Source organism: Lemur catta, chromosome 12 (genome assembly GCF_020740605.2).
Source record: "Lemur catta isolate mLemCat1 chromosome 12, mLemCat1.pri, whole genome shotgun sequence".
NCBI lineage: Eukaryota > Metazoa > Chordata > Mammalia > Primates > Lemuridae > Lemur > Lemur catta.
The window spans coordinates 75,227,725-75,253,577 of NC_059139.1; the positions used below are offsets into that span (position 1 = coordinate 75,227,725).

Below are 25,853 nucleotides of genomic sequence, written 5' to 3' on the forward strand. Positions count from 1 at the left end.
AACATCCACATACAGCCAACTGATCTTTGACAAAGCAGACAAAAATATATACTGAAAAAAGAAGCCCTATTCAATAAATGGTGCTGGGGATACTGGATAGCCACATGCAGAAGAATGAAACAGGATCCATGTCTCTGACCACTTACAAAAAAATAATTCAAGATGGATAACAGTCTTAAATGTAAGACATGAAACCATAGGAATGCTAGAAGGAAATGTTGGAAAAACTCTTCTAGATATCGGCCTAGGCAAAGAATTTATGACTAAAACCCCAATGGCAATCAAAGCAACAACAAAAATAAATAAACGGAATATGATTAAAAGGTTTCTGCACAGCTAAGGAAATAATCAATAGAGAAATGAGACAACCTACAGAATGGGAGAAAATATTCACAAGCTATATATCCAATAAACGACTAATAACCAGAATTTACAAGGAACTCAAGCAAATCAACAAGAAAAAAAAAATAACGCCATTAAGAAGTAGGCAAAAGACACGAAGAGAAGCTTTTCAAAAGATAAATTAGCAAATAAACATGAAAAAATGCTCAACATCACTAATCATCACAGAAATGCAAATTAAAACTACAGTGAGATACCACCTTACCCCAGTTAGAATGGCTTTTATTAAAAAGTCCAAATACAATAGATGCTGGAGAGAAAGGAACCCTTACACACTGTCGGTAGGACTGCAAGTTAGTACAGCCTCTATGGAAAACAGTAGGGAGGTTTCTCAAAGAACTAAAAGTAGAGCTACCATTTAATCTAGCAATCCCACTACTGGGTATTTATCCAAAGGAAAAAAAGTCATCTTATCAAAAAGACACTTACACACCAGTGTTTATTGCAGCACAACTCACAACTGTCAAGATGTGGCATTAACCCAAGTGCTCATCAATGAGTGGGTTAACAAAATATGATATATGTATACTATCGAATACTACTCAGCCATGAAGAAGGACGAATTAAGGCCTTTTGCAACAATTTGGATGGAACTGGAGAACATTATCCTAAGTGAAGTACCTAAAGAATGGAAAAACAAACACAACTTGTACTCGCTATTAAACTGGAGCTAACAGATGAGTACACACGTGCACTGAGAGAAGTAAAACCCCGTGAACATCAAGCAGGGGGAAGCGGGAGGAAAGGATGGGTAAAAACCTACCTAACAGGTACAATGAACACTATCTGGGTGATGTGCACACTTAAAACCCTGACTCAAGCATAACAAAATTGATCCATATAACCCAAAACATTTGCACCCCCTGTATATTTGGAAACAAAAAAAAATGAAAAGCAAACACCATGTGTACTTGCTATTACATTGGAACTAACTGATGAGCACACATGTGCACAGAGGGAAGTAAAAGTCAGTGGAAATCAAGCAGGAAGGAAGATGTGGAGGGGATGGGCGAAAACCTACCAAATGGGTACAATGAACCCTGCGTAATGGGCACACTTACAACCCTAACTCAAGCACAACAAAAGCGATCCACATAACCAAAAAACGTTTGTGCCCCCGTAATATTTTGAAATTTAAAAAAAGACACCAAATTAAGTGAGATAAGTGAGTCACAGCAGAATAAATACTGTATACCACTTATATTAGGTATCTAGTCAAATTCACAAAGACAGAAAGTAGAATGGTGGTTGCCAGGGGCTGAGGAGAGAAGAAAATGGGTAGTATTGTTTACCTTATACTTCTTTGCAAGAAGAATGTTTAAAAATTTTAACGTAAATGGAGTCACAGGGTAACCAATCTGCCTTTGCAGTGATCTCCAAACCCACCTTCTTTATTACATGCAGGTGAAAAAAACCAAAAACCTTCAAAAGTACTTCTGACAAATATATTAGGTCATTGAATATAAAATGTCTGATTTCGAATCAAAAGTGCAGTTTATTATATCTCAAACAACAAACAGTACAATTAATCGAATTATGCGCCTTAACTATCAACACAGTTTTGCCACCTTAATGGTAGCTTGTTTATGCTGGTGGAGAAGAAGCCTTGGAGTGCTAGTGTCAATGAAATTGTGAAAGGCGTTTTCCACAGCCTGTTGAGACTTGAATATTTTTCCTTGCAAGAAGTGGTCCAAAGCCTATAAGAAGTGGTAGTTAGTTGTTGCAAGGTCTGGTGAATATGGTGGATGACAGCAGTTTTTGAAGTCCAGCCGCTGTAGTTTGAGCAGCACTGTGCGACATATGGTTGAGTGCTGTCTTGCAAGAGCATTGGCCTGACTCTATTGACTAATCTCAGCTGCTTAATCGCAGGCATCCTCATCATTTCATCCAACAGGTTGCAGTAGACATCTGCTGTAATTGACTGACCAGGTTTCATGAAGCTGTAGTGGATAATACCAGCACTGGACCACCAAACTGACATCATCAGCTTTTTTTGATGAATATTTGGTTTTGGACTGTGTTTTGGCACTTCATCTTTATCCAACCATTGTGCCAAACACTTGCGATTATCAAAAAGAATACATTTTCATCACACGTAACAATATGGTGTAGAAATGGTTCACCTTTATGTTGTGATAGCAAAGGCAAGGTTCAAGATGATTTCTTTTCTGACACTTAATTCATGTGGAATCCACCCATCCAGCTTTTTTACCTTGCCCATTTGTTTCAAATGGTCCAATATTGTTGGAACAGTAATGTCAAGCCCTGCTAATTTATGTGTGGGTTGACATGGATTTGCTTCCACTATAGCTTTCAGCTCATTATTATCCACCTCAGGTTGACCACATGGCTCATTTTCAAGATTAAAATCACCAGAACCTAACTTCTTAAACCATCAACGTACTGTGCATTCATTAGCCACATCTTTCCCAAACACCTTGTTGGTTATTTTGAGCTGTCTGCACTGCATTGGTTTCATGACAGAAATCACATTTGAAAATAATATGAATTTTTGACTTATTGACAGTTTCATAAAAATTGCTCTAAAAAAATTTTGAAAGATAATAAGCCAAAACATGCATTTGAAAGACTGCAGATGTACCTTCAGAATAAACATAAAATAAGAAGTGTCAAAGTGAAATACCAGAGATATGAACTGTCAAACTTAGTACTTAAGGAAATTGGACATTTCATACTTAATAACCTAATATATTTTTCTTTCTCCTTCCCATTTCTATTTCATATACCAGTTGTTGGATGTTAACTACAATTTAGTCTTTATATAAGAGAATATTCTGCATGACTATGACTGAATCTGTGCAGTGATTAGCAGAGCTAGTGATGAATACAGTGACTGTTGGGACTATATATCTGCTCAATCTGGGGAAAGGGTGGAAACCTCTTCATTTGTAAGAACAGCTGTATCTTGTTAGGTAGAAATATGGTTGTATTGTTGGATGGAAGTTCAAATGTGCACAGAAAGGTGTATACAGAAGCCAAGTCATCAAAGGGATGGACTATTCCAGTTGGAATTATTGCTCCTCAAATCCAAATTCACTATTTTTGTCAGCTGTGTGAAAATCTGGGCTATTTAAATATTCTCCCTTCTAGCAACTGGCATGATACTGAGCTTTGTTCAGAGAAGATGCTGAGGAGACACTGCAGGAGCAAAGGGCTTTGCTTCAGATCCCAGTGTTTGACAGGTTTCTGTGACTTTCGTGGCTTTCTCTGGCACCAGACTCTCGTGGTGTGCATAGCTTCTCCAGCAGCCAGCTCTTCTAAAGCATGTGGGCCAGCAGCACTCAGTAACCAGCAGCTTCCCCCAGCATGCACTTAGAGTCCTGCAGCAGAATGCTTCCAGTTAAACACCTCCTCATGAATAGCTTTCCCCAGCACCCTGGAGGGCTGATTTCCAGCAAGTTCTACCAGCACAGCACCACAGTGACTTCTGTGCCATACAGTGAGAGCCACAGTTGCACCATTTCCATCAAGGTCTAGATCTCAACCCTGGGGTAGACTGGAGACTCTTCCTTGAGTATTCTAGCTTAGCCTGACAGGTGGTGGCTATTCCTTATATGTGCTTGTCCTGTATTCTTTAGAATTAACTTTATTTCCTACTAGCCAATCTCTTGTTACTCTATTTCCTTGTTTTAGTTAATAATTCTTTATATTAAATTTTCTTATCAGGATATAGGAAATGGAAGGCAAGATACTGCTATCTATCCCTTTCATTCTCACATAACTACAATCATGAATCTCCCCTAATTTTCTATGTACTACTAAGATAGAACCTGCTTGTGAGAACTCATCTGTGCTACACATAAACAGAAAAAAGGGAAACATTTATAGTGACTTTCATTTGGGAAGGTTATTACAGGCTAACTATGCTTTGATACATGTTTGTTTCAATAGGTTCATGATTCCTTTTTGATGATTACCTGCACATCTGCAGTGCTAATAAACACCAGAAATTGCATATACATAAAAATAATTTATTGCCTTGATGCTGACATACTTAGGATGATCTAGGATCACTTATAAGCAACAAGAGCAAAAGAGACCATTTTATAGCCACTCTTATGAAAATGTATTAAAATACAAAAATCTGTCTATATCTTTAGGCAGTACAATATATTTTCAAAAGTTAGTGCAACTAACTAGAAAGACAACTAAATAGCCTAAATAACCCAACCTGGAATACATCTAGGTTTAAAGTAGTATAATCCTTTGCCAACACAAAATTTAGTTTCTAAAGAATAAAATATAATTTAGTTTTTAAAGAATTAAGTTTTATAGTGAATGATTTATAATGAATGATTTAAAACTGATTTTGAATCATCACAACTGAATTCAGATTTGTTGGATGAATACCAATTGGCTGACTGCCAATTTGGATATGTCTATGAATATATAGTTTACTGAAAGCTTACCTCTATATCAGAAATTTTGCTAAGTGTTTTTACACAGTTTTACAGTAACCTATGAGACAGATTTTATTTCTCATTTTGTAAATAAGCAACTTGAAGCTTAGACAGGTTAGTGAATTATCCAGGGTCACATACAGCCTATCTAACACAAAAACCCAGGGTCTTAACTTCCATGTTATTAACTTCCCTAGTGCTTATATCTCAGTATATATGAGGTGCTCTTATGAGTTTGTAAAGACTTTCCAAAGGGTCCATGGGTACAGATAATCTCAAGGGAATCAATTTCAGTTAACTTTCTTAAGTAATCTTTCCTCACATTGATCTACATAAGAATGCACCAGCAGTCAAAGTATTATGCTGGTTCTCTGTTCCTACATTTCTTTTATACTCCCCTTTCTCCCACTTTATAAATAAAAGTGTACTTATTAGCCACTCAGAAAGGCAATCTGAAGTACTGGGGTCAAAGTGAACTCTAATGACTGAATAAAAAATCTTTTTAAGTGGCTTCCAATCCTTTGATTTCAAAGAAATTGAAGGAGGGTTTAAACAACTTAAGTTGATGTGATTTCTTGCAAACATCTCAGAAGAACTGAGTGATAATGCTATGATAAACTCCTTTTACTGTATCAATTTACTTATGTGAACAAAATTTTTCAAGCTTACATTCAAAAAAATGAAGAACAGAAATAAAATTTATGCTGAAATGTATCTCTAGGTATAAATAAAATTCAAAGAAATTGGGAAGGGAAAAAAGCCTCTCTCTCATTAAGAGATGCATCTCTAGTAAACTTTTATGTTTAAATACTTAATCAAAATTTATAATAGTTTATCTTTGATCAATTGGATACTATTAACTGTAACTCAATTTAAACTAATTTCTTTACATTAAAATTTTTAAACATTCTTCTTGCAAAGAAGCATAAGGTAAACAATATTACTAAATTTATGCTAAAGAAATTTTAGATGTCAATATAAATAAGTGTAAAGGGATAAACATTTTTTCAAAATTTGTTTTGAAAACCAGAAAGCTTTAATACCATTATTTCAAAAAGTTAAAGGTGTTCAATAATGTACCCTTGTCCTTACTCATATTTGAAACACAAATATTATATGAGACAAATGTATACTGCCAATATATGCACCAAAAGCCACTACTCGAAAAAAAGAAAAAGATCAGTCTAGTACTAGAAAAATAATAAACAAAAACTACTTCCAAAAAGGGACAGGGCTGCTTGAGAAACAAATAAAGGCAGGCAATTCGTTTTATTGTTTTTGTTTCATTTACAGAATGTTAGTGTTAAATCTAAAAGGAAAATCATAAATTATAATTTATTTCAGTTGCATTGTTTTTAAATGATTAAATAAATGCATACTAGACATGGAAAAACAGATTTCTGGAAAGTGATAGGAAGATGAAAATATATCAATTCTCTAGGGGTAGAACGTCTCAATCAAATTCAAATAAAATAAAGCAGAGCACTAAAATGTGAGGAAGCTGTGAAACTATGGAGAAAGGGAGATGCTTAAAGCCATTAATCAGAGGCAGAAGGACAGACAGGTAAGAATAACTTTAAAAGTGGCAGTGTTAGCAGAAGGCAGCAATGTATAGGACGGTAAATTCCCTGGACATACATACTATCCTCTTGCTTGCCTCTTGTCTTTGTTCACTCTGCCAGTGCCTTTACCTACCATTGCCTCCCATGACCAATCTCTCTGGCTCTTCTTTTAAGATGTCAATCAAATGTCACATTTCCTACTAGTAATTAATAAAACTTATTTTCTTCTCAACACTTCTTCATATTGTAGGAAATCATAAACCACTAACATAACAATCAAAGATGGTTTAAATACTGTGAAACCAAACCCTAGAATCAATGTACTCCATTGTGGTCACTCAAAACATATTTAGCTCAAGGAGGTTAGTGATCCTTTATCTTTACATATTACATTTCTGATGCAAATTATCATGCCGTATCATTATTTTGTATGTATCAGAATTTGGCAAGGCAAGGTAAATAATCTAGTAAAAGTCCTAAGTATATCCCATCTCATGATGTTCTGACTTTTTTCCTAGAAATACTATACAGTATTACTGCTATGGTCATTTTGAGAAAAATATATAGTATAAAGAATAATTGAAAGCAATGATCTCCATGGAAGATTACATATGTAAAATAAGTGATGCCAAAGCAGAGCCAATGTAACTGTGTTTGTGTGCAAGTATGTGTGTGTGTGTGTATAGATAGACAGGTATCTAATTCTCTATCTACTATCTAATTTATCAATCCAAACTATACAATCTAATATCAGAAAATTTAGAGATAAAGTATTATAATGCTCCTGAAAGTTCTTTCTTATTAATTTCTATTCTCTCACGTTTGGCTCACTTACCAGTTATTACTGTTCCTCTACTTTGGAAATCACTTTGAAATAGGGATTTAAAGAAAGACATCTTATAATGAAATCCACCAGCATAGTGGTAGTTCTCAAACTTGACAACACTTGGGCTTTTGACCTTAGACAAATGCATTTAAGAACAAGTTTTTCCATTTCAGTCAAATAACGAAGACAAGAGACACCTAGGCAGCAAAATGTACCACATTTATTACAGCATGTGCACATGTGTAGGGGTGAGAGGGAACAAATTTCCGAACTGTATTAGGCAGAAAGACAGTATTTAGGAGCCATGAGAGCAAAGAAAGGAAGTGATTGGTAATATATCCTTAGAGAGCTTCAATTTCATTTCACAAATAACCTGTACATGTATGTATGTATAAACTATTCAGACTCTCACACATATTTCAATAGAGGAAGAAAGTGTATTTTCTAAATGTGAGGAAAATATTTTCTATTCTGCAGTAAAAACTGAGAAAAAATTTTGAGGCAAATTGGCAGGACATCAAGTATAATTTATATACACATATTGGTGACAATCACTATTCAGCAAGTATTATTAAACTGATGAGAAGAGTTCACTTTTTAAAAGTTTAAAAGAATCCTTTAAACCTTTATTAACCTTTTATCATTTTTCATCCCATCAACAAATATATGGATATCACAGTTACTAACATACCTCCATAGCCTGGGCTAAGCGTTCTTCTAGTGCCATGTAGGTGAGGAACTGAGGATCCACATAAGAAATAGCTTCAGCAACTCCTAGTCCATCTGCAAAGCCATCAAATAGGCTGGGAAAAAGATAAAAAAGTAAAACCCACATGATGACTTGGGAAATCTTATGCTGAGGACATAATTATATTAGCATTCTGGACAAGCCAATAAATACACTGAGAGCAGAAAACCTGAGAATATTTTAACATCAAGCTTGTGGGGTGAGGGGACAGGAAGAATCCAACAGAGAAGTTAAGTGCAAGGCATAAGTAGTTAAGATGCTACCACCTCACCCAACAGGCTACCACACTCACTGCACAAAATCTGTAGGAAAATTCTCTTTGGAGATTCTGCTGCTAACTCCAGAAACTGCTTAAAGGTACAAGTTGAGCATTCCAAATCCAATAATCCAAAATCCAAAATACTCCAAAATCTGAAACTTTTTTCATGCCAACATGACACTCAAAGGAAATGCTCATTGGAGTATTTCAGATTTTGGATTTTTGGATTTGGGATGGTCTGCTGGAAGTATAATGCAAACACTCCAAAATCCAAATAAATTCCAAATCCCAAACACTTCCAGTCCCAAGTATTTTAGATAAGGGATACTCAAATATAGTACTTTTCCCTGCCCAATTCTTTCTCGTATATTTCCCTTTCTGTTTATTTTAGTTTCCAATCTGAATGTAGGTAAGTATATGACAAAGAAAATTACTACTGTTATTTTAATTCTGTCATTAGTCAAAGCCTCTTTTTCTTCTCTCACCTTGTATTGCTTGCTTAATTACTTTGGATTTAAAAATATTTTATTTTCTCAAGCCTTTCTCATTAATCTCTCTCCTCCTCCTCTAAGAATTAGGCCACCTCCTTTATTATACAGCTTGAAAAATATCTAGCTCCTAACTGCTCATTTTTATTATTTTCTTTCTAAAGAACTGTAAACTTCTTAAAGAAAAATATGTTTCACTCTGGTCCTGACCTCCTTCCTCCACCCCTAGACATACACAGACGACTCCTTTTCTTCTAATCTTAGAAATACTAAGTATTTCAAAATTTGGAGACCATACTTATGTCCTCAGTCCTATTGTCTCTAATCTTGCTCCCTTGGAAATTATATTCAAGACCATTTCTTCAATTATCTTCTCTGCAAGTAATTCATAATTCTCTACATAATTTCAAACTCCCCTGAAGCTCTTGACCTATATCTGTATTTCTAGTTGTCTGTGGGGCACTTTGCATACTTACTCCCACCACTTCATAAATCCAAGATCTACAAAACTAAGCTTAAAAATTAGTCTAAACACAAACTTATGTTGACTTCAATATCATATCAGAATCTGAATATCATAGTCAGAAACATCCATAGTTACAAAAGCTAGTTCAAAAATAATTTTGATTTCAACTCATGTGCCATCCTTAAAATTATAACTCTATTGCCAAGAGATACAGAAATGATTCTTATAAAGATTATAGCTTAGTAATATTTGCTAATCAGCAAACATCACATGGCACAAATGAACAGACATTCTCATATAACCACAGATTTTAGAATTACAATTAATACTGACTACTAAGAATTATTGAATCCATCTACCCTTGTAAAACTGGAACTCCTTTATCTAGCAGTGAGATGTAGTGCAAAAAGGAGCAGCCCTGGCATCAGTTGAATAGGGATTTAACTGAAAAAGTTAATTAATTTGAAAAATTATTTAGTTGACATTCTGTTTCTTCATAAAACAAATTAAATGAGTAGATGCACAACGGGGCCTGGCACAGAGATGGAACCATAGTAGACATTTAAGAAACAAAAGAAACATTCCCTCCATGCAGAAAATACACTGCTTTCTAAAGTGGTATGTGCCAGTGTGGGACAGCTCCACTAGAAGTTTAAAACTTATATGAACACACTATACGGGTGATGGACACACTTATAACTTTGACTCAACTGTACAAAAGTAATTCATGTCACCAAAACATTTGTACCCTCATAATAATCTGAAATAAAACAAAACAAAACTTATATGAAGTAAGATTTCCTACTTATAACTTTTATGCTATTGCTACAGTTCTGCCTGCTGCAGGAATACAAAGTATGCCCACTTTCTCTTTACAAAAAACCCCTTCAAACGGTTGCAGACAATTTTCTCTCAATAATTCTTTTCTTCTCCATGCCAAACAAACCTAGACACTCAAAGCATATCTGGTTGTAATTTGGCCACTGCAGAATAATCAGTTAATATTAAACATTCTAACAACATGCATTTGGCAATTACCATGGTAATAACTGTTTCAGACAACAATCACTAATGGATGCTAAAACTAATGGATGCAAGTTTGATGTTTGGAAAAGAAACAGGTTATTTACAGTCTCAACAATCTTCCCACTAGAAGCCCATTGATTACAGCTGACCCTCAAACAACATGGGTTTGAACTGCGTGGGTCTGCTTATACTGGGATTTTCTTCTACCTCTGCCACCCTGGAGACTGCAAAACCAACCCTTCCTCTTCTTCCTCCTTCTCAGTCTACTCAACATGAAGAGGATAAGGATGAAGACCTTTATGATGATCCACTTAATGAATAGTAAATATATTTTCTCTTTCTTATGATTTTCTTAATTACATTTTCTTTTCTCTAGCTTGCTTTAGCAATACAGGATATAATAGATATGACATACAAAATATGTGTTAATTGACTGTTCATGGTATCAGTAAGGCTTCTGGTCAACAGTAGGCTATTAGTAGTTAAGTTTTTGGGAAGCCAAAAGTTATATGCAAATTTTCTACTTCATGGAGTCAGTACCCCAGCAAAGCATGTTATTCAAGGGTTACCTATAAAAAAGGAAAAATGGCAACTACACAGTAAAGAAACCGGAAAGATAAAACCATGACCAAATGATCAGAATTAATATTACCAGTAACAGGATAACAGGACACCATATGTCTTCTGTTATGTACTGAGAAGGACAAAACCTCACTTCTAAGGTATTTCTGCTAAAAATTTATAATTCAAATCTATTTATAACATCAGATAAAAACAATCTAAGGGACATTTTACAAAATATTAATAAATGGCCTATGCTTTTCAAAAATGTTAAAGTTATGAAAAACAAAGACTGAGGGAATGTCCAGATTAAAGAATACTAAAGAAGTATGTTAACTAAACGCAACGAGTAGTCCTAGGTTAGACCAGAAAAAATTTATCTAAAGGCATTGGTGGAACAATTATGGACATTTGAATAAGGTCTTTAGATTACATAATATTAATAAAACTAATTTCCTGACTTTGATAGACTTACTGTTAATTTCTTGACTTTGACAAATTTACTATTTTCCAAGAAAAGATCCTTGGTTTTAGGAAATTCATTCCAGAATATTTACAGGGAAAGGGGCACTTCATGCCTTCAAATTACTCATGAGTCAGAAAAAAAACCTTACCATAAATATAGAGAGAGAAAGGAAAGAGAGAATAACACAAATGTGGTTTCAAAATGTTAACATTGAAGGAATCTTAGTGAAGGATATATGGGAATTCTTTGTACTATTTTTAACGCTTTTCTGTAAGTCTAAAATTATTTCAAAATAATTTTTAAAATTCTATTATTAAGTCATAGTCATATTCACACACAACTGATAGCTCACTACCTTATTAGGTTAATAATTATAACCCTAATTTCTTACAGGAAGACAGGTTAAGGACTTATCAAAGAATAAATAAATGGATTTGTCTAAATCCAAAAATCATGATTTCTCTGTGTCACTTGCTACCACATGAAGATATGAGACACACTCTGGATATTTTACATTTCTACAACATCAATCAAAGCAAACAAACTTGATAGAGGACCTTTTCCATCTTCATTTAAACGAAAATAAGGAACCAAAAGGCTTTACTTTTTTTATAAGTAGTCACAAAACAAAACATGTGTGCCAAAATTTGATTTTAGAGACAAGAATTGCTGCTGTTTGCCATGGCTCTTCCTTTCAAACATGCTATTTCAATACAAAAATGAAACCACATTTTCACCTTGTGAACTTTTAGCTGCCACATAAATTAATATAATACCAGATAAGCAAATAAGGAGCTACTGACATATCTAGATTCAAAAGAGCAAAATTCAAAACTTCTGTCTTAAAATCAATGTGAAAATGCTTTCCATATTAAAAAACTACTTTGAAGCTCCACAAACTTTGAGACCATCAGTGAGGTCTCTAAAACCTTAACAAAACAGTCATATCCAAAAATATCATCAGTGAATTACAACCTAAAGTAAAGGTTTTCTAATTTAAGTTATAATTATATTCAATAAAGACTTACATTATTCTTTTAAATATTTATGTGGAATAATCTTTATTGAAAATTATTTGGAAATATGTATCAAAATCTTGAAAAATACCACATCTCAATAATATCTCCTCTATTAATCTGTCCTAAAGGAATAATCAGAAGTACAGAGGAAGGTTTATGGGGGTGGGGAAGACAGTTCACTGTACTGTTTCAATGGGTAGATAATACATTAAATCTTGGTGCACATATAGGATGGAATACCTTCATAATGAAGCTGTAAAAACTAATTTTTACAAAGTCTTAAAAATGTACAACAGAAAAAATCTCTCTCATATGAAACCATAATGGCCTCCCAATATGCACAGATGATGCTAAACATGATTCTTTCATTTGCTGAATACTTTGAGGAATTACTCTGTATAATGGAGATAGACACTTCAGAATTAACAAGGAGTTTCAGTAAGAAAGTAATAGAGAGACATGAGAGAGGGAGGAAAAGAAGGAAGCATCATGATCAGCAAGACTGAGACTAGGTGAAGCCACTGATTTTCCTTAGTATGTGAGAAGCCAGAAAACAGGTTTTGGAGAACAGGAATGTTTAAGGTGAAATTACAAATTGTGTGGTTGTGATGAAATCCCACTTCCACAAATAGTGATAAAAGTCTGTTCTGCACATGATTCCCCCCACCCTGCCCCACAGGGAATCAGAACAGGAAAGGGTAGGAAGAATCTCAAGGAGACGTTGAGTTTTTCATCTGGAACAATCTGGAGAAGTACAAAAAAGCAACCGGCACAGACAGAAAGAAAAACTAAAAACACAAAGGAGGTCTTAAAAATACAAGGTCTAAAAACATGTAGAGATATCAGGGGATATGAATGAGATTTTCCTATCTTTATTGTTCTAAATTTTCTATAAGGGACCTGTAAGCAGAAAAACAAGACAAATTCTTAAAAATATATTCATACAGGCTAGGCAGGGTGGCTCACGCCTGTAATCCCAGCACTTCAGGAGGCTAAGGTAGGAGGATTGCTTGAGGCCAGAAGTTTGAGACCAGTCTGGGCAACATAGCAAGACCCTGTCTCTACAAAAATTTTTTTAAAAAATCAGCCAGGTGTGATGGTGTGTGCCTATAGTCCTAGCTACTCAGGAGGCTGAGGTGGGAGGATTGCTTGAGCCCAGGAGCTCAAGGTTACAGTGAGCTACAATCGGGCCACTGCACTCCAGCCTGGACAACAGAGTGAGACCCTGTCTATATTGTATGTATTTTTGTGCAAAGAAGGAAATGAGAGTAAGTATGCCAAGCCACTTTTTTTCCCCAGAAAAAGTAACAAAAGGGATCAGTCAGAACAAATATTACTTCTATATCTCAATAATTAGCTGCTTCCAATAGGTTACTGCACACCTGAAAGATTTTATGAACCAAAATAGCTAAATGCTGAGGATTGTATCATAAGATGAAACAAATTCTATAATCCACTTCACTTATATGCTACTTTTATTTGAAGCTCACTATTCTTTGTCAGCATAAAGTAAATTTAATATTTTCAACATCTCTGGGAAAGTAGAATTTTATCTTCCATATTTTACATACAGAGAAGGAAAAGGAAGAACAATGAAGGAAAACTCTTATGATTCTTCTGATTCAACTACAGGTTTTTAAATTCTTTAGGTAGTAATAATTAAGAACCTACATATTTTTAAAGGATTATGCTAAGTGCAACAGGGCATATAGAGCAAAATCAAAAAAAATCAGAAACCCAAAACCAAAAAAAAAAAAAAAAAAAAACCAGTATGCAAAAACTAGATATAAGGTAAGCTTCAAGGGAGCTAAAGGTCAAAGAAAGAGGTTGCCATTTGGAGGAAGTAGGAGTCCATGTAAGAAGTGACATCTGAAATGAGCTTTGAAATGATAGACTAATGAATGGAAAAATCAGAATACTGCTTAGCTAGCAGAGATTTAATTTTCATAATTTAGAGTCATGAACGAATTCTCCTCAACGAGCAACTAAGCATACTAATAACATCAGCATATATACCTCCAGTCCACATCTAAGTCTTCACTCACACTGGAGTCATCCTCCAGGTTATTGTTACCATCCAACATGAAAGCTTCGGGCTGTGCAAATTCATTGGCAGGCTCATTTCCCTCATCACTGCTGCTTTCATTGACTTCATTGTACTGTAACCAAGGAATTTCTCCCTCTTCCAGGGATGTCTGTTCCCTAATACAAACATTTTAAAGGAAGAAAAAAATATTATTTAAAAACATATAACACTGTTCTTTAAAGAATTCTATACAGTGCAAGTGGACACTGTATTAAGTTCCAAGCTCTTTATATTTTTGTGATTCTAAAAAACTTTTCCTTAACTGCAAAATTATTTGAAATGAAAGGAAATTTGTTATAGGGGTATATGCAAATATAAATAGCTCTTAATTACATAGGGACATATTTATTTTTAAATTATCTATGCTCTTATATTTCTTCTTTTTGCGGGAAAAAAATAAGAAAAGCCCACCCTAGATAATTTGAATTTTTAAATGCTGTTCTTGAGTAGTTTCCCTTCCCAGTTAAAATAAAATCCAAATTCCTCAGCCTGGCCTACAAATTCCTAAGTAACACATGTTTTCTCCCCAGTCATCTTTCACCACTCTTCCCCCACCTCATATGCTCCTACTCTTCTTTCTGCTCTTGGAACACATGGAGATCATTTCTACCTTGGAGCCATTTACTTTACCTGAAATGTTCTTTCACCAGATTTTTACATTACTATTTCCTTCTTGATATTCACCTCAGATTACAAGTGACCTCCTCAGGGAGGCCTATTTTAACCATTCAGTTTAAGTAGCTTTCTATTTACTGACTCCGCTTATTTAAATTATAGAACTTATTTTTACTTAACATTTTCTTATTTATTATCAGTCTACTCCCACTGGAATATAAGCTCACAGGAACAGGGACAGACAAAACACTAGTACAGATTAAGAAAGTAAGGAGGAGATAAAAGAAACATTTCAAAACAGGAGGAAAAGGACACAATCAATAAGTGGTATTGCGACAACTGGGTATATACCTGGGGGAGAGCAGTTAAATCCCTATGTCATTGCTTGCCCTTAAATAAATTTCACCTATACATTTTTGAAATGCATGCATACGTGCACCCTTCCTCACCACCAATAAAATAATAAAGTAGTAGAAGAATCATGAGAGAACATTTTACAAAAATCTCCATGTCATTCTAAGCATGATGTAAAAGCTTGAAGCTACAAATAGACTGTTAAATTTCACAACATTCACATTAAAGAAAACACTCATGGAAAAGTCAAAACACCAGAAATTTGGACAAAACTCAAATTGAGAAAAATTAATTATAACACATAAGACAAAAGACATTTCCTTAACAAATAGAAGCTTAAAATGTAAAAGAAAACCAGTAAGAAAAAGATCTACATATATTAACAAAAAGGAGCAAAAGATACAATTAGTTGGCAGAAAAGGAAATTCAACTATCTCTTAAATATATAAAGAGATGCTCTAGCTCTTTTACAATAAGCAAAATGTATATTAAAACAACAGTTTCAACAATGTTTCAACTATTGACAAAAATAAAAAATTCTGATAATACACTGTGTTGAAACTTTGAAAAAAGGTAATTCATATAGTGTTGGTAAGACAGTAACTGATATTAATATAATTCCTCTGTAGAAAAACTTGGCAATAGCTACAGATTAAGGATGTGCATACTCATTTACCTAGTAATTCTGTTTCTAGATATTTCTCCTAAAAAATATGTACAATGTTTTCTTTGCAACATTTCTTATAATAGCCAAAACTCTTAAGTAATTTAAATGTCCACCAAAGGAAATTGGAATACCCATAAATTACCATACAGTAATTCCTCATTTAACATCATTGATAGGGTCTGGGAAACTGCAACTTTAAGTGAAATGAAGTATTATGAAAATTTTTTAGAAGAATATGGAACAATCTAAAAACTAGATCTATGAGCAAAACAAACAAATAAAAACAAAAGCAAGGTAATACAGTATGTCTGTATAATGTCCTACCAGTTGTATAAAAAAAGTGAAGAGGACTGTGTATGCATATATGTTTTTCTATGTATAAAATATCTTTAGAAGTTCACAAAGGAAATTGGTTCTAATGGTTTTTAAAGGGCCATTTCATACTATCTAAATTCACTTTTTATCACGTATATGAATACTTATTTTTTAAAATGTTTGTAATTTTATCTGTTTATCAACAGAAGTTCAACCAGAAATAGCTGCTACCCTGGCAATTGTTAGCAATAATACACTAAATCCGGTATCATTAAAAGGTAAACAATACTCACTCCTAATTTATTTCAGAAACTATCCCTTTAATTAATTCAAAATATAACAGGGAAATTAGTATTTTTAGTTGGATCATGTGACCAATTATTAAGGAGTCACACAGTTATTTGCATTAGGTTATTAATTATGGAATGTCTGATTTCCTTAAGTACTAAGTTTGACAGTTGATATCTCTGACATTTCACTTTGACACTTCTTGTTTTATTTTTATTGTGAAGGTACATCCTCAGTCTTTCAAACACACATTTTGGCTTGTGATTATCTTTCAAATTTATTTTTTAGAGCAATTTTTGTGAAACCATGGGTAAGGCAAAAAGATGTGGGTAATGAACCCATAGTACCTTGATGGTTTGAGAAGTTCTGTTGTGGTGATTTTAATCTTCAAAATGAGCCATGTGGATGATCTGAGACCAAGGTGGATAATGAGCTGAAAGCTGTAGTGGAAGTGAATCCATCTTAACCTACATGTGAATTAGCAGCAAGGTTTGACGTTAAACTATTCCAACAATATTGGACCATTTGAAACAAATAGGCAAGGTAAGGGAGCTGGATAGATGGGTACTGCATAAATTAAACAAGCGTCAGAAGAGAAATCGTCTTGAAGCTTGCCTTTCTTTGCTGTCACGACATAAAGGTGAACCATTTCTACACAGTATGGTTACGTGTGATAAAAAATGGATTCTTTTTGACAATCCTGAGTGTCCGGCACAATGGCTGGATAAAAATGAAGTGCTGAAACACAGTTCAAAACTGAATATTCATCAAAAAAAGCTAATGTGTCTGTTTGGTGAACCAATGTTGGTATTATCCTCTATAGTTTCATGAAACCTGGTGAATCAATTATAGTACATGCAACCAATTGGACGAATTGATGAGGATGCTTGTGATTAAGCAGCCAAGATTAGTCAATAGAGGCAGGCCAACTCTCTTGAAAGACCACATGTTGCAAAAGACAATGCTGCTCAAACTACAGAAGCTGGACTTGGAAACTCTCTGTCATCCACCATATTCACCAGATCTTGCATCAACTGACTACCACTTCTTCCAGGCTTTGGACCACTTCTTGCAAGGAAAAATATTCATTTCTCAACAAGCTGTAGAAAATGCTTTTTGCGATTTCATCGCCACTTGCTCTCCGGGCTTCTTTACTGCTGGCATAGCCAAACTACCATTAAGATGGTAAAACTGTGTCAGTAGTTTAGGCACATACTTTGATTAATTGTACTGCCTCTTGTTTTATATATAATAAACCAAACTTTTCATTCGAAATCAGACATTTCATATTTAATGACTTAATATATTCAGCCTAAATAAAATTAAAGCTAACAAATGTTTGACAGACATTTAACAAATGTTAAAACCTTGGAAATTTTCTTAACTTCAGCCAAAATGGAGGTTTCTTTCTCCCTCTATTGCTATTATCTGAACAATTCAAAATTGTGAAAATGTACCAATTTATTCTTACTCTTCTTTCTGCTCCATTCCAGATACGATGAGCTTTTTTTTCCTGTTAGATTTAATTAGGTTGTCTTAATTATGCACTTAACATTCAGTGTACTCCATCATTCTGAATGAATATATCATTCTGCATCATTCTGATGCAAAATACATCAACTGGAAGGAGACTTGAGGACACATATCTTGGTAATATAAAAAGTACCTTATTAAATAAATAGAGTGACTGCTAGAAAATAAAATCTAGGCTGGGTGCAGTGGCTCACGCCTGTAATCCCAGCACTCGGGAGGCTGAGGCGGGAAGATGGCTTGAGCTCAGGAGTTTGAGACCCAGCAGAGACCCCATCTCTACTAAAAACAGAAAAAATTAGCCAGGTGGTGTTGCACGTCTGTAGTCCCAGCTACTTGGGAGGCTAAGGCAGGAAGGCAACAGGATCACCTGAACCCAAGAGTTTTGAGGTTGCTGTTAGCTAGGCTGACACCACAGCACTCTAGCCCTGGTGACAGAGCAAGACTCTGTCTCAAAAAAAAAAAAAAAAAAAAAAAAACAAGAAAAGAAAATCTAGGGTAGAGAAAATAATTAATATATACGTAATCACAGATTCACCAAAACAAGCTTGCTAGCACTCAAGTCTAAGGAGGAAAAATATGAGAGTAAAACTGTAATTTGACACTACAGCAATATAAAAGACTAATTTTGAAAAATTAGACTTCTTAAATAATCAGCTTTCAATATCTCTGTTCTTACCTTTTCTTTTGCCTAGTAAGCTCTCCCTCAACTGTTAATTCTCATCTTTTAGATCTCAGCTCAAAAGTCAATTCCTATGAGATGTCCTTGACCACTCTAATTAATGTAGATAGGTCCCTATCAGTTACTTTCTATTACAACACTGTTTTATTTCCTTCACAGTAATCATCAGTCTGTAATTTATTGTGTTTGTATCTTGGTTATTATCTGCCTTTCCTACCATAAAGTAAGCTTCCTGAGGGAAACTTATTTATCTTATTCATTGTTATAAGACCCACTTGAATGCTTCCCATATAGTAAATGCTCAATAAAAATTTGCTGAATGAATTATTATCACAAATGAGACACGAATCATTTAATAATACTTAGTAAATTAAGTAATAGTGATTAAAGGTAATCAAACATAAAATCATGAAAACGAAAAAATGCCAACTTAACCTAACACAGTCAAAACCAATTAATCTCAAGCTGGAAATGTATACACTCTGAGAAGTACAAGATTTAATATTAGTCTAGGCTTAATTTTTTTTTCCTAAAATACCATAATTTACCAAAATAGATTCCAAGAGAAACTAAAAATTAGAATCAACCAATTATCACATAAAAAATACAATTATCAAAAAGATATTCCCCTACAATAAAACAACAAGCCTAGGTGGTTTCACAAGCCAGTACTAATATCTTTTAAAGGAATAAATAAGCAGAGGACAGAAAAAGAAAAGCATACACATTTCTTTTAGCAAAGCAAATACCAAACTTATATTGAAACAAAAACGTACAGATAATTTGCATTTAGGGATCTTAATATAAAAATCCCATGTAAAATATCAACAAACAGAATCCAGCAGCTCATTAAAACAATAATAAACCATGACTATGTGATCATATATGGTTTATTTCAAGGTGCAAGGCAAAGGGAATATTAGCAAATCTAATAACAGAATAATTCCTCACGATCTTCAGTTCAAAAGTGAAAAACCATTACAATTATCTCCATTGATGCTTAAAAGACTTTAATAAAATTCAACAAACATTCTTGCTAGAAACCCATAAAATAATAAAAGGTGGGTATTTCCTTAATCTGATTTTTAAGAAATTGTGTATGGTATATGTATATGAAATCAACCTAAATGCCAGAATCATTTTTACAGAGAAAATATTAGAACAAAGGTCAGTAAACTATGGGCTACAGGTTTATTTTCAGCCTGCCACTGTTTTTGTAAATAAAATTTTGTGTGAAGACAGCTACACTCATTCAATTACATGTTGTTTATGGCTACTTTTATACTAAAACAGTAAAGGTGGATAGCTGCAATACAGACTGGCACACAAAGCTGACAGTATTTATCTGGCCCTTCACAGTAGAAGTTTGACAACCCCTACACTAGAGCACTCCCACTTAAAGTTAGGAAAAGACAAAAATGTTTATCATCAGTCATTGGTGTTTGGGAGACATCATCCAATGCAATTAGACAAGAATACAAAAACTTCACCTTCTGCAATTAACTGCCTCCATTTCTGTGAATGAATCACTCACTGATTTCTCTTTTGAGGCTGCCCTTTCAGCTTGCCACTACCCCCACTGTATAGCAACGACAGCTCTAATGCATTCATTCCTAACTCAACCAAAATGACCTTCTAAATGCCCAATTTTCTTCATAAAGCAAAGTAGAGGTATACACTGTATCTCCATAAAAGATATTGAAATTTATGGTCTTTTCAATTTAATAGCTTTTTTTAAAATACCAAAAGCATAGTGAAAGATCAGCAGGTCCTATCAGTCCTACATAAGGCTTACAAATGCAATTAATAGTCTATCTAACGTTGGAATGTGATGCATTCTATTTTTGTACAATATACATAAAAATAAAATAAATCTCACTATTAACCATACCCTTCCTGAAGAGATAATTCTTGGTTTTCTTCAGGGCCACTGCTATCACTGTGTAGCTCAGGTTCATTCTCATCTTTTCCTGGCAGAGTCTCCCAGCTTTCATCACTTGAGGACTGATCTTTTTCTGTACCAGAAAATCGATGCGGCAAAGAAGCAGACCATTCTCCATCACTGCATTCTGAACTGCAAATCAGAACAGCAATAAAATAAACTATCATTACATGTTCAGTTATTTTTATCATTTGGAATGTTAATCAGAAATCATGGTACAGAGTGGACTTGATGCCACACATGCTTCATTGGGTGCTAATTCAATTTTTAAAATACTTTAAAAATAAATGCAGAAATACTATAAATAGATACAGCAGAATGTAACTGTTTCAAATGAATATGGTATATGGCAAGTTATGGGATATATCACTTTATTTTTCCTTTCACTAACATATATAATTCCACAGTACTTGTAATTACATTTTCTTAATATTATATCATTAATATCTAGTTAGTGAGTTCTTCCTTTTAATATAGGCAGACGAATTCAAGAGGTCAAGATGCTATGAACAAACAGCAGCACTAAACAAAGTGTTGAGAAGTTTAATACAAGCAAAAGAATAAAATCAACTGCCAATTTTCAGTAAACAACAGGTAGGAGGACACAAACATCCTGGAAAAGGAATGCAGTATAGCTCAGGCATAGCAACTAAAACAGCAGTCCCCAACCTTTTTGGCACCAGGGAACAATTTCATGGAAAACAATTTTTCCAGAGGGGTGAGGAGGGATGGTTTAGTTTTGGGATGATTCATGCACATTACATTTATTGTGCAGTCAACCCTCTGTGCTAATGATAATCTATATTTGCAGCCGCTCCCCAGCGCTAGCATCACTGCCTCAGTCCACCTCAGATCATCAGGCATTAGATTCTCCTAAGGAGCCCACAACCTAGATCCCTCGCACGTACAGTTTACAGTAGGGTTCGTGCTCCTATGAGAATCTAATGTTGCTGCTGATCTGACGGGAGGCGGAGCTCAGGCAGTGATGAGAGTGTGGAACGGCTGAAAATACAGATGAAGTTTCGCTTCCCTGCTGTTCACCTCCTGCTGTGTGGCCCGGTTCCTAACAGGTCACAGTTCCTAACAAGCCATGGACCCATATCAGTCCTCCTGGATGGAACCTGAGGCCATTATCCTAAGTGAAGTGACCCAGGAACAGAAACACACTACGTGTTCTCGCTTATAGGTGGGAGCTAAGCTATAGCTACACAAGGACACACAGATTGGTATAACGGACACTGAAGACTTAAGACGGTGAAAGGTGGGAGGGGGTAAGGGATGAAAAATTACTTATTGGATACAATGTACACTATTGGGTGATGGGTACACTAAAAGCCCAGACTTCACCACTAAACGACATATACATGTAATGGAATTCAACTTGTATCCCTTAAATCTACTGAAATTTAAAAAATCCATTCTGAATATCCCTATTGCTTGGATTTGTACCAAATAGTACATTTAGAATATCACTCCAAAAACCTTCAACAGCTCTTTTTTCCGGAAGCAGTATTTCACAAACTTAAATCATTTGCCTACCACCTTCACAATTGTTGCTACAATTGCATATTAACACTGTGTCCTAAGGTGAGAATACAGGCTGCAGTCAGCTTGCCTGGATTTGAATCTACCACTTATTAGCTGTGAAAACTTCTCTGTGCCTTATCGCCTCATATAAGCAGTTGAATATAACAACAGTGTCTAATACCTCATTCAGTTCACGTGAGCGGTAAATAAGCTAAAGCATTTAAACAGTATCTGGTAAATAATAAGCCAGCATCTTTTTTTAACAACTTTTTTTTTTTACTCAAATACATTTAGTTACCTAACTAATGTAATACCTAAATGTATTTAGTTAGCCATTAAAGCCAAAAGCGATAGCCATTAAGTCCTAGATTTGACGTAGTATGTGTATTTCCTTAATTCCCATTCAAATAAATATATAATGATTAAAATTAAAAATATTTGTTTGTGTACCACTTAATATATTTCACCTACTTTGGAAATACTGGCCTACAGAATAAAAGGTTAAACTTCTTTGAATGGCATTTATGATCTACTACAATCTAATCCCAGTACATTCTTACATCCAACTCTTCTCTTCCCTTCCATAAATGCTCTATTCCAAACACTGTGCCTAAAGTGTGAACTTTCACTACAACCACTCCTTTCACCATCAAGAAGTTTTCACAATCATTTCGCCTATTTTCCTCCTTTCAGGACCCCATTTCTTTCAAGACCCCCCTGCATAACATTGCTTCTTTTGTTTTTCAATTATTTTATGAACTCTAGACTTGTTTACTCAGTCCAATTCATTATAGCACAGCTGCTTCTTTAACATTGTGTTTATGTTTCATATTTCGTTAAGTGCAAAATCACAGTTTCATAATAATTTGCCAGCAAAATTTCCAAGAAGCCTGAATAGTGAAGTGCTCATAAGCTCCTGGAAGATACTAAAGACTGCAATCATGTGATTTTAAATAGAGACGTTTTAGTGATATTATTTTATTTGAAAAGGGCCAAAAATTAAAACTTTTAAGTACATTCCAGAAATTAATAGGTATTTATGAAATGATTAAAAGTAACATATGAACAATTTCATATTAATATTTCATTACGAACATTATTGACAAAATTCAAACTTAATGTCTATTACTAATTTGTAGCTCTAAAGGTTTAAACTGGCTCAGAGGACTATTTGGAGGAGATTATGCAACTATGACTAAGATTTTCTACTATTAAAGAAACAAACAAAAGAAAAACCTACCATAGACAATTTCCTTACTGAGGAAACAAAGTACTATGTTTAATATTAGGTGAAAGTTCCATCCATGACTGCCTTTTTCTTACCCCCAGCAGTGGAATACCACATTGACAAAAGCAACCTTTTAAGTCAGACAGATTTGGGTTAGGATCCTGGCTCAGTTATTTACTAGTAATGCAACCTTGGGTAATTAACTTCTCTAAGCTCACTTTTCCTCATCTGTAAAATGAGGATATTAATACTTTTCAGTTCTACACTGAAGTTTAAATGAATATTGTAGATAAAATGTTTAGCACAAATTTTGGAAAACAGTGAACATCAAATAAAGGCAATAGTTACTTCTTTCATAATATGAGCTGTCTGCTTAGACATTTCAGTTGGATTTCCTACTAGCACACCACTATTTTCCTCTTATCTTTACCAGAGAAAACCTACTCTACATCTTTTGGTTTGTCTTTATTTAATGATGATATTAGTCTCCTGATCACTCAACCAACTTTAGTTTTTCTTTATACCAGTGGTCAGTAAATTACACCCTGGCCCATCAGCCAAATCAGGCCTCCTGCTCTTATTTTAATGAGCTGGAAAAATAAGAACCGTTTTTTTTTTATTTTTAAATGGTTATATTTAAGTTTCAACATAATATCTTCAATTTTGTCTTTTGGCCTACAAAGCCTAAAATATTTCCTATATGGTTACGCTTTAAGAAAAAGTTTACATACCTCTTGGGTACAAAGAAGAGGTAGCAAAGAAGAAACTAACACAGGTCAATGAAAGAGAAACTGTGGAGATGGAAAAGGGATAAGCAAACAGCCTGAAGAGCAACAGAGAAGTCAAGGAAAATGGGTACTGAGAAAAGATAAATAAATGTGGTAATTAGGAGGTGAATGTTGACATTAAAGAACAGAGAAATAAAACTAGGAACTGGATTTCAAGGCAGTTAAGAAGAGTGGATAATGACATAATAGAGTCAGTGGGTATGGAATATTTTTTCTAAAAATTCAGCAGTGGGCTGGGCACGGTGGCTCACGCCTATAATCCCAGTACTTTGGGAGGCCAAGGCAGGAGGATCGCTTGAGGCCGGGAAGTTGGAGCCCAGCCTGGGCAACATAATGAGACCTTGTCTCTACAAAAAATTTAGAAAATTAGCAGGGCATGGTAGCATGTGCCTGTAGTCTTAGCTACTTGGGAGGCTGAGGCAAGAGAATTGCTTGAGCCCAGGAGTTTAGGGTTGCAGTGAGTTACGATCACTCTACTGCACTCTAGCCTGGGTGACAGAGTGAGACCTTGTCTCTACAAAAAATAAATAAAAATAAAAATTTAGTAGTGTAAGAGAAAATACAAATAGGCAAGTAACTAATAGAAGAAGCAAGATCAAGTGAAGGTTTTCCCCAAGATTTAGAAAAATTCAAGGTTGAGTGATAGAGAGAAGCAACCTAGGAGTAAGGATAACAGATAAAGTAGTGTCAGAAATGACTGTAGTCACACAGTGAAAAATGCTACATCCTTTGTTGTTGAAGAAAAAACTGAAAATAGGAATAGATACTAACATATTCTAATACAGAGAAGAAAACAAAAATTCACATTTAATTACTTCAGTATCTCCAGAAAAGCAACAAACAAAGTTATCCACTATGAGTGACAAGAGTATATGGAACTAAAAACAAAGAGAAAACGTTTAAATAAGTTTTTAAGGTGAGTAAGCAACAGAACAAACAGGACACAAATAAAATGATCCTGGAATAGCAAAGATCCATTCATTCTTAAGCAGGTGAATTAAACATTTTAAAGTTCTCAGAGTAAAAACTAAATTATGTACCACTTTGATTTCTTCCACTGATATTGTCCCTGTTAGCATTTAGAGTTATATTCAAAAGCAGACAACTATAACTTATTCAAATGTTATACTCTTTACACATTGAACTGTGAACCAAAACCACCTTTTTTTACATAAAGAATACAATTACATGTGATTTATGGAAAAAATAATTTAGGTAAAAATCCTAGGTAGAAATAAGATACAGAAATTAAACCAACCAAAAGTAATCTCTCATTCCTAAACTTCCCAATGGTTTGCCTTTTCTGGCATTTATCACATCCATGAGAACCTCAATTATGGAAGCATAGGAAAAAGTGAAATTTTAGATAATTTTGTTATCTGACATAATCTAAGCATTCTGACATTTCTCCACTATTAACATTGAAATATGATGTAATATAGTGCTACAAATATGTTCAAATATATAAGGCTGTTTAATTTAGTTAATAAGGCCCAAAAGGCTGTGGTTTTTTAATTGTACTTGCCTGTTACCACTTTGCAGTCTTTTTCCTTAGTATCTGGAAATTGTAATCACTTAAACTACCTA

The 25,853-nt window shown here is 34.4% G+C and overlaps 1 protein-coding gene across 1 annotated transcript in view; it reads right to left on the reverse strand.

Moving 5' to 3' along the window:
- PJA2 (praja ring finger ubiquitin ligase 2) overlaps positions 1–25,853 on the reverse strand; it is a 65,010-nt gene that overhangs the window by 14,390 nt on the left and 24,767 nt on the right. Inside the window, exons 5-7 of the mRNA XM_045566392.1 lie at positions 20,673–20,855; positions 14,261–14,446; positions 7,903–8,014 (exon numbers count right to left, since the gene is read on the reverse strand). Of these exons, the coding sequence (XP_045422348.1) occupies positions 7,903–8,014; positions 14,261–14,446; positions 20,673–20,855 (481 nt within the window). The remainder of the gene's footprint in view (positions 1–7,902; positions 8,015–14,260; positions 14,447–20,672; positions 20,856–25,853) is intronic.